General features: G+C 38.5%; 1 protein-coding gene across 3 annotated transcripts in view; it reads right to left on the reverse strand.

Annotated features, from left to right (window-relative positions):
• Window positions 1-307: 307 nt before the first annotated feature.
• Window positions 308-14,204, reverse strand: part of WNT7A (Wnt family member 7A) — a 40,783-nt gene continuing 26,886 nt past the window's right edge. For 2 of the 3 annotated variants that reach the window (XM_087744437.1, XM_087744436.1), the window contains one exon: window positions 308-4,691. In XM_087744437.1, coding sequence (XP_087600563.1) covers window positions 4,212-4,691 — 480 coding nt within the window. In that variant the 3' untranslated portion in view covers window positions 308-4,211. The remainder of the gene's footprint in view (window positions 4,692-14,204) is intronic. The other variant, XR_015701442.1, reaches the window with a different exon arrangement.

The raw sequence follows: 14,204 nt of genomic DNA on the forward strand, positions 1-14,204 counted from the left end.
AATGATAAATGTAAAAATGTTGTCAGAAATACTTATGCTGAATCTTAATTTGAATATGTGCACCCTGACTGCAGCCTGCGATGTTTCTGTATTCAACAAATTGATTTTTAAGTGTGGTCAGTTAAAAACAGTTTTGTAATCCACAAGATAGTTCATTAAGAGCCTTGTGTAATATGGTACATGTCCATTATTTTCCTTTTCTAAGTAACTGTGTACCCTTACAATAACTTTATCAAATGAGCCACTTAAGAGTACGTTTTAAGGATGTTTTCAGTTTAATTATCACTGTTGAATGACATATCTCCATTAGGTTTGTGCATACATGGCAAAAAAAAAACTTAATCATTGACTGATTCATGTTTTATGTAGGTACTTTGAGTATTCAAGCTAATTGTATTCAGTTAGTTGTCCTTTTGAAAAGGCCAAGAGGCAAAATCCTTAAAACTTGCTTAGGAATCCCGAGGCAGAACTGCTTCATTTCCATGAAATGGAAATCCCGCTATCAAATGAGTTCCGCTATCAAATGAGGAAGTGAGATTTCATAAATAATAGCTTCCCAACTTGCAATTATGCTTGTTCTTTTATGCTTCTTACTCCTCTTACTCTTCCTGCTTCTTGAACGTATGTTTTCTTTAAAAGCCTCAGCTAGGTTATTAATGTGGACAGCAATCCAGCACTTCCCTTAGTTAGTAGACATGAAAAGGTATATTTTCTTTTGAGAGCTGTATTGTTCCGCAGCTGCGTGCATTTCACACCCATTGTGTGGTTCTTCACCAAGTAAAAACAGACCTCTTCTATCCCTGAGGACAAAGAACAAACTGTTGTTGAGGGGAGGAATATCTACAAAATCATAAGTCTTTCTCCTTCTCCTGTTTATTCTTGATGCCATTCAAGCCCATTTAGAGAATGACCAATTAACTCCAGACTCATGGCAGATTCTGATGGGCCAGATTTCTCCTATCTAAGATGACACAGCCAAATTTCCAAATAGTTTCTAGCTGAATGCAGTGTTTGGTTTTCCTTGCTCTTTGATTCATAGTTCCCAAACTGATATTCCAGTTATCAAACAAGTCAACATTTTCTCTAATTAATGCACTGATCACCAGCAGTAAAATTGTAAAATATAGGGAAAATGTGTACCAAATTCATTTCATTGCGCATCCAGTTCTTTATTATTGTGAGTAAAACTGTTTAAAGATATTTGTCCTTCAGTAATTAATCTGCTAGCTGTACATTGCACATCACTGCATACTGAAATATACAGGAAGCAGGAGTTTTACAAATTACTTTTCTATGGTAAAAACATGCTGCAAAAGTAATAATTCATAAAATAACTCTGATCAGTGAAGAAAACATACTTTTGACTATGATATGGTATCCACTAAATAAAAAAACAACACAAACTGGAGGGGGGGGTATTCAAAAATTAAATGTTAGATCTGAATTATTTAACCATAATAGAGTGTTGTAATTAACACCCATACTGTATGTACTTCATTGTATTTAATGTTTTATCAATTCTTGATGTGTGGAATTTAGAAGAACTAAAAGCAGTGACTCAATTACCCCCAAAAACTGCTTTTGTATTGATAAGTCATAAGTTTGAAAGTAAATTATGTTAATCATTTTATTTTGATATCCCATGCTGGTGTCTGAATTGCATAAAAATTCTATTTTGTGTTAAGTGGCAGGTCTGCAAAGAAACTGTATATTTAATCCTAATTATACATTGCTAGGATCAGGTACTGCATGGGCTTGTGTTCTTACATAAATAACGTATATACAAGAAGTGAGTTTAAAAAAAACACCATGCTACATTCAGACAAGTTCTAAAAGGTTAGGTTGTTATAGCGAAACTTTGCAACATCTTTTGTGATACTTCTGTTTACTTTCTCAGAAAACTTTCTCTGTTTTCACAGTCTTAGGTAGGAGTTTTGCCTCAGAAAGATCAGTGGACACAAGATATATGTGTATCATCTACACTTTGTAACGCTTGCGTTATCAACAGGAGTCAGTGAAATACTCTGCATGCTGGATGGTAGTTTGTTTCCTTTACTGATGCCCCTCTTAGCCTCATTAAAGGCATGAGATCCTGTAGTCTGGAAGTAGGGAAGAATCTGGTCTGTCCCAGATAGAACATGCAGTATCATTGATAGCGCTCGGCCACGTTTCTTACCCAATGAAAAACAACATTAAACTTAGATTATTTTTTTATCAGTCACAAATGAGTCAAGCAGGAGGAACAGAATGATTCTAAAAACAGAGAAATATTTACCACTCAAATATCTGAAGAAATTAGCAGTGATAAAAAGGCAATATCATAAAGGGAACGCAAAATGGCTTGGCTGGGCTCTGAAAAACACGTGAGTAGTCTTTAAATTTGCCTAGATGTTTTTCTAGATTTTTGCGCTCTGGCCTTTCTGGGGCAAAGAATAATGTAAATGCCAAAAAGAGTTGGACAAAAAGTAAGCTTTGTATCCTATCCATGAGAATCAGACGATGTGTGTCATGCTAGTTTTTACAGTCATAGTCTACAGTCTTTCACTGATTAAAATCAAATTTGACAGTAACACAATATAGAGGTTTAACTGACAGCACACACAGCACATTTGCTAGTCATAATGCCACAGTTTAATGACTGACGCATGTGGGAAGCTAATTCGGATTTTTTTTTCTTGAATGGGATAAATGAGCATCCAGTTAATACCAATCATGAATTCAAGCCATGTGTCAAAATTGGTGCTACATACCCTGTTCTTGTTTTGCATATTCTGCAAATTGAGCTGCAGGAAAAGAGCCAGTTTGTACATACATCCGGAGAGAAATTTCATCCTGCTTTCTGACACATCCACCAGTTGCAGCTGAATGTATCCAGCTTGCTGCTGTTGTGTCCACAAACTAATTACCCTTTCTCTGTTAAATAGCCTAAGAATTACAAATTGTATGCCTGTTTTGAGAAAAAGTACAGGTTGAACAAGCAGACATAGTATAAATAAAATATTTATATAAAAATAGTCTCTTACAAAATATACTCTCTTATCCTATGGTTGATTTTTCCAAAAGATGGAAATTTGTCTGGATTTTCTTATTTTTAGGCATATTCCAAACAGGATTTTGTTAATGCTTCTTTCTTTAATTGAAGAAGAAAAAAAAACTGGTAAAGATTTGTAACCCCTACCATTTGACTTTTGTTCCAGACAACTAGCAGCAAACAGGAAAAACAAAAAAACAAACAAACAAAAAAAACCAAAATCAACAGTGTGTGTGTATGTACATATATATAAAGATGCCAGCTTTTGTACTTAAACATCTAGTACTGTAGAACATATCCTGCAAGTCCAACTAGTAGAAATATCCTAGTTAAGAATAATATATACAGCTCCAGTTTTTCCTTGCCAATTCTACAAAATTATTCCACAAAGAAATCCAACTATCTACTTTAATTGCAGAATAGTTCCAAAAATGTTGGTAGAGTTCTTTTTAATTAAATAAATTAATATTAGTTTTATCTGAATAAATTGTTAAATATTGCTATTATTATGCCCAAGTGTCCCAAATCCCTGTGCTAAAATCTGCAGCACACACACACACAAAACAGACAGATAAAGCAGTGTCTACAGAAAACTTCAACAGTTCTACTCGCTGTAGCAAATGGTACGAAGTGGAAAGATGGGCAAGACCAGCAGAAGCTTTTCACAAGTGTAGAAGCCTAAATCTGTGTCATCCACACACTCACATGGGCATTTCACGATGGGGCACTGTCCATCCCATTCTGTGCAAAGCCCTTTTTTGAGGATTTCTCCCCTACCCCTCCCTGCTCCTTATACACTGAAGTTTTTGACCATCTTTTTTCCAAACCAAGAGTTAGTTGCTATGCTCAGAGATTCTCCTCTGACTGGTATCTCTTCACAAAGCAGTCAATGCTTCTTGCTTTAGAGGAGCAGATTAACTGAGATGATCTTTTCCTCTCTCTTCTGTGTGTCAGGTGGCTCGGGGTGGGGTTTGTTTGTTTTTGTTTCTTGGCTGACTTTCATAAGAGTCTGAAATGTGTATCCACATAAGCAATTAAACATGAGAAGAAAAGAGAGGGCTCCATTCATCAGCATTTCTTCTGGGAGAGGAGGTCTTTCCTACAGTCTTGTGTAGGTATGTTGAGTGCATGTGCAAATGTATTCATGGCCAGGGACGTGTCAGCCTACCCAGCCACATACTCACTTACAGGTATATACTTCTGTTCTTTCACTGCATGTGTTGCATTTAACATAGCAGCACCAATGAAATTTGCAGTTGCACTGCCACACTCTTGAGTACTGGTGTGTATTGTAACCTCGACCACAGCACATCAGATCACAGCCATTGGACTGCTGGGCTGTCTTGTTGCACATTCTTCCCTGCGTTCCCACACTGCCAGTGACAGGGTCTTCTTCACAATAATTGGGAGATTTTTCTATGTACACTAAATCTGTATCCATGGGTTTGCGATAGGAAAGTGGCTTCTTTATTTTGAGGAAGGTTGGACGCTTGTTACGACTTGCCCTCACTGGTTCAACTTGAACAGCTTCATTGTATTTGTCCTTAAGGATGTAGCCCAGCTCCCGGAATTTAGGCAGAGTTGTCCAGCATGTTTTAGTGGTACAGGATCCTGAGACCCCATGGCACTTGCACTCTAACTTCATGTTTTCTTCCAGAATCTGTATTTGGAAGAAGAGAGAGTGATGCATTAATACAAGCTAGAGTCTCTTCAAAATAACAGAGTTATTTGATGCATATTGAATGACAGTCATGGATGGGTTTGCTCTCCAGCATGAGTTGCCACCAGACACAAGCCAGGTTACCACCAAAGCTGTGGGTTTTGCTTGCCTGGTGACTCTGTTGTCCCAGGTGACAAATGCTCACCAGTGCCAGCTGAGTCCTGCCTGCAAAGCTGATTCCCCACTTGCACTTCGAGTTAAGCAAGGAGAATAACTTTGCCTAATTTCACAGCCCATGGGCCAAAGGTAAAATGGGACCCTCCTTAACCACAGCTTCTCTTCACTGTCATTTGCAATATGATCGTACAGTGCTTCAGATTTGTCTGTTGTTGCAATTTTTGGCATGTGGCAGTGAAATTAGGAACTGGCAGAAAATCACACCTTTACATGAAATGCCACGTGCAGGATGCTTTCAAAGTTCAACAATAGGTACTAGAACTTGATTTTTGTAAACAGACATCCAAAAATAAACTGCATTTCAGTTCTTGCACCTGAAAATGACAAGCTGGTGCAAGATGTGAACAAGCCGATGAACTCTGTCAATGCTTATCCTCCTGTTGGTCTCACATTAATCAACAGTGTAGAGCAGATGATCATTTCTTCATACAGGCATCATCTGTTCTAAGTATTGCAAGTTAATGCTCCAATCTGGAAATCTAAGTATTATTTTGATATACCATAGTCTTAAGTTCTTTGCGCTTTCTGGAGGATTTGAAGTGGTTTTTCTCCTCTCATGTGGATATTGGAGCATACAAAATGCCCCAGCTACTTTGCAAGAAAACTAGGTCTCTCTTAGACCATAAAGGGTAAGAGTAAAGATGAGGAATGGTTTCATGTTTTGTCATTAATTCTTTTTAAAAATTTTCTACCCCCTTAATACTGTAAAAGTGCCTTGAACACCTAAACATCAAGGCTTGCTCCACCCTGTCTCATGTTCTCTTCTTTGTTGGGGTCTCTCATGCCTATGCCTGAATTGTCACTACTTTCCTTTTGAAGATAACAAACTTCATCTTCCCTTCAACCTTCACATCCCTTGAAACTTTATCCTTGTACCTTCACCCTCTTGCTGTTTTTTTTTACCAACCCGGTCTTTGCCAAATAAAACTGGAGACCAGCTTAGTCCCTGCTGTCTGTCCTGAGCGCTATAACTGACCTCACTTAGCAAACACATTGGGTTAATGATAGAAAACATACCTAATTCCAACAATTTCCCACTGGTCTTTGCTTGAAAGAGAACATAATAGTTTTGATGATTAAATTCTGCCTAACCTGGCAGATACCAGCAGTGGAAAGCCCAGCCAAAGGCATTACCTGGGTTCAGGGAGTGGCCACATAATTTTTCCCCTGAGAATCCCCAGCTGATCTGTGCAGCACCAAACCTAGGCAGCCTAGAAGGCTGGACAGAGGTCAGTGATATGGAAATTTGACTTAACCCTTTTCTATAACCTGCTGCTTCAGTTTTGGGTGTTTGGAAAACTTACCATGCAGACACTGTCTGCCTTTCCACTGACTGCTGCTGAAAATGGCAGCCTGTATTGAAGGAGCCAAGTCCAGCTTGAAGGCTAGACACATGTACTGGGACTTCAAGTCTAAAATCTCAGCATAAACTGGGGGTGGCAAGGAGAAAGAGTACATCTTAAGTTGTGCAGCCAGCAGATCATAAGTAGTTCACTAACACTGGTGAACATAGCTCAGTCCTGTTCTTGGCAGCCTTAAAACAAGTAGTTTAAAGACTGCATGTAGTAGCTTATTATTCTCATACCTTTTGGTCCTGAGGCTCTTCCCGTGTCACCTAGGCACAGTAATTGCTATTGCCTAACCTTAGGATAGTTTGATGCTGCTTCTTTACTCGTTGTTCTTCCTCTGCCCCTTTTCAATGAAGACTGGGATTTCAAAGGCATTAAAATAGCTTTATTTTTATTTTAGTCTATGAGTGAAGTGTCAGCATGTGTGGTCTGAAGACTGGATTAAAACCCCTAGAAAGTATAGGTCCAAGATTTTGACAGATGTCAACTTTGCATATATTAGGTCTCATTTTGTGCTACTGTTTTTAAATTAGTTATTAATGACTGCCCTAAGACTCAGATGTGAGAAACTTTTATATTCAGATCTACATCTTAACTTGCAGTTCTGCTCAAGCTTTGGCTTACGTTTTGCATTATCTTGTTATCTTGAGTTTCTCTCTCAGCCACTGCATACTTCTTTTATTGCTCACTCATTCATAAGGTAGTACACTTAGAAGATAGATGAGGAGACGGAAAAGGAGTTATAGCACAGAAACCGGAAAAATAACATAAATTCTTTCAGCCTCATTTGTACCTTTTTAAAAGTTCTCTTTTTTTAATTTGAAACTAGCCAGGGATACATTTCTCAGCCCTAATTCAACCACTGCTCTTGTTCAAGTGGCTGGCCTTGTATCTTGGTACAATGTTCAAACTTGTAACAAAATATTTCTAACTTGCCTTCCGTCAGGATCCGCCAAATTGACTTGAAATATTAATACAAAATACATGATGGCTTAGTGTCATCTATCCAGGTAGAGCTTTTTTCCTGAACTGTAGTTAAATAGCTTAAATTGCCTTTTGGTTTATTTAATTAACATCCCATTTACAGCCAGCAATCTCTGAGAGAATGAGTAGTTCCAATGCAAAGAGCTGAGCAAGCGGCTGGAGCAGTTCAGCAACTGGGCAGCCTTGTGTCACGTGTTCGTCTCCTGCTCCAGGTGACATGATGCCAACCAGAACGAGCTTCTGCTTTTCTGGTCTCGGCTAAGGCTGGGCACGAGTGTTTAGGATAAAAAGGTCTGGTTTTGTCTGAACATGAGAAGTTTGAGAAATACTAGTTGAGCCCAAGTACTAGGGGTCCTTCTTAGATGACTTGGAGGGGGCAGAGGGATGAGATTTATGTCTTTTAAAACTGTGCCACGTTTATTGTTCTCATCTTTTTTCTAGATAGCACTTCCTAAGATTTACTGGCTAACCCTCCCTTTTCTCCTCACACTCATTGGGGGTGCATTTCCGACACACTGTGCTAAAATCACTCGAACACATCTGCCTAATTTGGGTCCACTGAATTCTGCAATTGAACTTCCCTTTCCAGTTCTGCCTTTTTTAACCCAGCCACTCTACCTTTCACTCACAAACCCTTTTGTTGGTTCTGTTCTTGTATATATATCCCGCTCGCTGGTGCTGTCTTTCAATGCGGTGTTTTGCAAATTCAGCCAGAGATGAATTGACTCCATAGAAAATAGGCTACATGTAATTTGAACTCCCTATCCTCAGCTAAAGCAAAAGCCTGCAATGGTGATTTGATAGCTCTATTGTACTGTGATATCAGGTGCTTGGACTATTTGTTTTGCATTAAAATATGTGGATGGTGATATTTTAATACTGTTACATTATTCTAGTACCCTCTGATAAATCAGTGCCTTTATAAATTCAAGACAAGAGTTGACAAGAGAAGGAAGAAAATAAAATAGGGGATTCTTTGGGTAGGGGTCCTTGGTCTTTCCCTTGGTTTCTGTGAGCCAAAAGAAGCACTTAAAAACTTGGTCTGTGTTAAAAACAGAAAGTGTTGTTCACCTTTCAAGATCAGGATTTGCTTCTTTGAAGGTATTAGCCAGCAGTTGACACTTGTTAGATTAGATTAAAACTTTATATATGTTATAGACTGACTTTTCCTAAAGTGCAAGAGCCTGAAGGGCACAAAATTTAAATCCTAGATCCTCTGTTTCTTACCAAATGACCATATCAAGCTCCGTCAGCCATGGAAAGTAAATCTGTATGCACCAGTGAATGCTCTGAACTGGATTAAATGCGAACAAAGAGCTGGAGTTCTTTTAGCTTTGTCCACTTTTTCTTTGAGGTCCTACAGTAAACTGTCAGTACTTGTTTTTTTCTCTCTCTCTCCCCTTTGCCATTAGCCCCTGGGAAATAGTTTGTGTGAAGAGAACTTGCGCTGGCTCTCTCTATTGATGTTATCTTCAGATATAGTACCTTTGGGTACTGCCATTAGGAACTTAACATGTTTTTTCTTAGCCTTTAGTTTTGCAGAGAATGCGTAGGGTGTGTCATGTGAGGGTGGCAAGCTGTAGCTCTGGAGAACCCTGCAGCCTGGGAGCTGCATGGGCCGGTACCAGCACTGTGATCCTGCAGTTGGCAGCAATGAGCAGGGGTGTCTGGTAATGGTACCCTAGCTGGGTGCTGGCTGAGCCAACGGTTCTGGTTTCCAGTGAAACCAGTGGAAAGTGCTGACTACTGCGACTGGGCGCTGGAGTGGCATTTGCTTATAAGTGCTGTCACTGCCAACCTGCAGCCATGTTGGAGGTGTGCCCCCTGGGTGGTGGGATGTGTGGTGCGTCGGAGGTTGTGCCCTCTGGGTGGTGGGGTGGGTGCTCAGGTCTGGGCAAATTGAAAGGTTGTTATGTGGCTGGTGTGCTCAGAAACACTGATCACCCACGTGCAGTGGGTTTTCTCAGCTCAGTGTCTCTGTTACCCATGTTAGTCAGTGGTCTGTACCTCCCTGGGTTTCCAGCATCTAAAGTCAGCTGACTTTCCAAACACATCTGCTAGGGCAGCCTGGGACCCCACATGCCCACTCATGTGGGATCAGGTACTGCACAGCCCTGGGTTCGGTCACCAGAATGCTAAAGCATGAAATATATGTGCACCTCCAGTGCATTCTCCTTCACCAACAGGATTTCCCATAGAAACTAAATCCTGCCTCACAGTCAATACACTACCTATACCGTAGTGCCTGAGGCCAGGGACCCTTTACTGCTTTATCAGAAATAACACAGACTCCAGTCTACATGTGAGGCTGATGTAATTAGTGAGACAACAGACACTGATTCCTATCCCACCAAGGCCATAATCTTTCCTAATTTTGTCTGACATCAGATCGTCTGGGTCAGGAAACACCCATGTCCTACAAGTGCCTGCACACATACCTTTACTATAGGTCAAAGAAAACACAACTATTGGCAAAACAAGAGTAAATTTTTCACTGCAGAGAAGAACATGGCAGGGCATGGAGAGTGGTCACGACGTTTCTGTGGGCTGGAGAGGCCAACAGACAGATGCAAACCTGCCCCTTTCAGCTTGTGGCAAATGTAGCTATAAGACAAACCTCAAACTTCAGGAATGAGGCTAGAGATATGTTTTTTGCTTTTGAAGAAGGATTCACTGAGTAAAAATATTGTTTTAAGCTAATACCATAAGCTTGGTATTTCAGCCATGTCATACTTAGTCTTTCAACAAATTAACTTATTTGAGAACCAAATCATATCTAGAGTAACTGGCAACTGAGGTCTAGAGTGAGACTAGGCATTGAAAAGGGCAGTGGATGTATATGTAAGATAAATTTGACAAGCAGTAAGAAGACTATGTCTAATTAAAATGACTAGGAAAGGACTCTGCCACTTATTTTATTCAAGTGTGACAGTAATCTCAAAAGGATGCTACTACTTAAGTAACTTGTAGGACTGACTTAACATCAGAGCTCTGAAACTTGAGGAAAGTAGAAATAATACTTGGTGCTTTTTCACTGGAAAACAAAAATGAACATGAGAGAGCATAAAAGAAGAAACACTGCTGTTAAAGACAAACCCTATGAAATCTTTAAGAAATGTGAGAAACAGCATAATAAAGTACTCAAATGCAAGTTTAAAGTCAGCAAAGGCATATTTAAACAGAAAATATTATTTCCTATCAGTGTATGTTCACTAACTATATTAATAGAGCTGTAGTAATATGTGTTCTGTAGAACCATAACATATTTTGCCTTGATATCCTGTGGCAAAGTAACTGTGGATAAGTTTGGAACTGATTGTGTCCCGTATTAAGAGTGATTCATTCCAGACAGTCTTTCATATTTCAGTTGAACATATTATGAAGACCTTATTAAGCACAGCCAGAAGATTTTTTTTCTCATGTTTTTGATTAGTAAATCTGTGCAAAAGAATAATATCTGAAGTCAGTATCAGACAAATTTGATATACTGAACACTGTGAGCCATGACTATCCCAGAAATACTACTACCCCTGGCAGGTTGAACCATTTTTCTCATTACAAGAAATTTTTTTTCTCAAATAAAAAATGACTTGGAAGTCACCATAGCATGTGACCTACATCAATCAAATCACCATTGCACTTTCCTTGGAATAGATGTCTAAAGATCAGACAACATGATGGTCTGAGGACTAATTATGAAGACAGACAACAGAACGCTGATAAATGACATAATGCTAGAAACATCACAGATGGGTGGTATTTCCTAATTTCTACCTTCAATAATGGATATCCTATTTTAAAGAGCAGAAACACTTTTTCCAGATTCTAACTCATGATACCCTCAAAAATGAAGACTTCAGAAATTTTGCACTCTCATAAGTTTAACCTTTTGTGTACTATTTCTAACTTTTCTTTATGCTGCCACAAAGCAGGAGGTTCCTTACATTTCTTATATGCACTTTATAGAGTTTCATAGTTATTTTTATACTTTCTGCTCTGGAATATTAGTTGCCCTTTACTTCAGCTTTAAAAAAAATGTTGACCATATGCAGCAATTATTTTCTAAATGCAGCTTCTAATTCCACAATATATCAAATGAGTAAAGAAAAAAATATTAGTCTTTCAGTATGATCACAGTACTCATGAACTGTTGTCAGCCCACACAAACTGAATGAGATGTTCTTCCCTTTCCATGGGTAAGTTGTATTATTTAAATTAGAGGACAGAAGATCTAGTACCCTTCATTCAATGAGTAGCATTGTGCAGAACAGCAAATGAATATGGAAGTCTGAGAGCAAGGCCAGTAAAAGCTGAGAGGAATGTAGCAAAAAATATTTTATCCTACATATTTTTCTTGTACTTCTGATAACCTTCATGACTTGCCATTTACTAAATCAATTTATCACCACTTCTGGGACCAAAAAATAAAAGAGCAGTAGAAAATAAATGTCATAGAATGCTTTCATAATTGTTATTTTTGAAGAATAATTGGACTTAGAATAAAAAGGACATCACTGTTTTTAAAAAAAGATTTAATGAGACAGATTTTCACACAATCTAATAATGCTGTTCTCAAACTAAACCATAAGGCATGCCCTGTGCCTTTTTTCAAACTGTAGGAACTGCTATGTGAAATAAAACAAGGTATCATAATACTTCAGCTTTCTGTCACTGAGGGGTCCTTCTAGGAGAATACTTTATATCCCACCATAGCTGCTCCTAGGATAAACTTCTGCCAAAACCCTCTCAGTTTTGCAAAAGTAGCTATGAAAGTGGATACCATGTATGTGGCTCAGAGTCTGTATCTAGCTTGCTCATTCCTCACTATTTTTCTCTGACAGCTCTGCAAATCTAATCATAGCCTGTAAAAGTCAAATAAGGTTCTTAAGTTTTTATTTATCTTCATCAAGATACTGCTTGCAGAGATAGTGGGCATGATGTGGCAACACCTGAGGTTAATAGCTCAGCAAAATCTGATACGGATTTGAGAGGAATGATACACGCAGAAATCCACACTGCCACGTCAATCCCTCCTCAGACCAGGTCTCCTGCCAGGTATTCTCTTCTCCCTCACCCCCTCCTTTTTGCATCATATCTGATAACAGCCTAGTCTGTGGGATTCCTTGCCTTTTTACATCTCTCATGAACACATTGCAGTTTTCCCCAGAGAGTAAGGACCTGCACCCTCGTCCCTCTCTCTCTGGTCATCAAAATGTAAATCAAAACCGTTAATTCATGAGCTGGAATTGTGAGCTTCAGGTTGAGTATCACATACTCTTAACGTATGTGGTTGGTGACAAAGTTTTCGGTGTAATATCAAATACAAAACCTTACCCACCCTTCCTCCTGTTGGCAGGAAGTCCTGGTTTAAAAGTTTTTCTCAACTACAAATTACTAAACTAATGCTTAGGTAAGTTTTATGTCAGGAAATAGACTGAAAGTAGTATGTTCCTACTGCCTGTTGGCAAATAGGCTGTGAGATGGGGGGTTCTTGGTGTGGGACTTTGTTTTCTGAATTGCTAATGACAAAAGCTCAGTACTTGAAAGCTGGCTTGACAGTTTATTGAGGGGTTACTGTTGTAATAGCTGCTTGGTACATTTGTCTACAAGTCTGGTCTGACTTACATTTTCGTTTTGTGGATTTTTCTATTTAAAAGTAAGGCAAATATTTTAACAGAAAAAATGGAAATAATTTGAAAATATAACTGTCAATGTGTTTGATAAACTACTTGTTTTTAAAAAATAACTTGAGAGACCCATTATCACCTAGATTAGACTGGATCAATGCAGTGCCAAGTAAGTGTCATCATGTAGGAAGTTTAAAGATCAGTCATAAAAGAGAGCTTGGAAAAAATAGTTCTGAAAAAAAAATGGTTTCTTTTAATGTGCTTTCACCCACTGTTATTGGAATATAGCTGAATTGTCTTCAATGTTGCCATTCAACACGTTATTTTATATTCTATATTCGTTTAAGTGAAAGCGTCATTTCCTAGCTGCTTACTGAAATGGGATTGTGAGATTAAAGGAAAATTTATCTAGGATCTTTATTTGCAGCTGTCCAAGTAAAACTGACACTGTGGATATGATGGATTTTAGTTTGTGAAATGCTGAATAGTCTTGCTGTCTGGCCTACCTGGGCACTTTGTACAATGAAGCTAAAATAGACTGGAAAGGGGGATGGTGTTACGGAATTATAGATAGAGTTGTTGCTTATATTATCAAGTTTACCTTCCTATCACTACATAAGTTTTCTACAGTACATATCTTCCCCTCCAAAAAGATACTGGATAGTATGTTCATGCTAGAAGTGAGTAAAAGATGATGATCAAGGAGTTTTGAAAATGAAGAAACAACATGGTGTTCACTGACATGAAGACAATTTACAAAGAAAATGAGACAGCAATTTTTCTGGATTTGGACATGTTACCAACATAACATTTCTTCTTAGATCATATCTACCTTCCTTACATTCTGGTCACAAATTAAAATTCACTCCAAAATACTGATACTTCTAAAACAGGCCTCTCTAAAATAGTGATCTGTGCGATATTTCACCATGTATTAAAAAGATCACGAATGTCCATTGTTAAAAACATCGTTTTCCCTAATCCCTACTTCAGTCTAGGAGCTCAGTCCTGCAGTCAATGTATGGATCAGAGTAATGAAGTCAATGAAATCTTAACTGAGTGATGTCTGCCAACCTGGACATCTTCAAAGTCAATATAATTCTTCTAGCATCCTATGTCCAGTGTGTCTGTTTTTAGTTTTGATCTTGGGACAGTGATCTTCAACCATACCTGGGCTTCTAAATGTCAATGCATCAAGCTGTCATTAAAATGTGGGATGGAGTAGGATTTTTTTTAAAAGAGAGAAAGAAAGTAATTGTGCTTATAGTTTATATTTTAGCATGCTGTTTCTGAAGAAATTGGAAGTACTCCCAGGT

Source organism: Nipponia nippon, unplaced genomic scaffold (genome assembly GCF_047370975.1).
Source record: "Nipponia nippon isolate SJK-2023a ecotype South Korea unplaced genomic scaffold, ASM4737097v1 scaffold_9, whole genome shotgun sequence".
NCBI classification, from domain to species: domain Eukaryota; kingdom Metazoa; phylum Chordata; class Aves; order Pelecaniformes; family Threskiornithidae; genus Nipponia; species Nipponia nippon.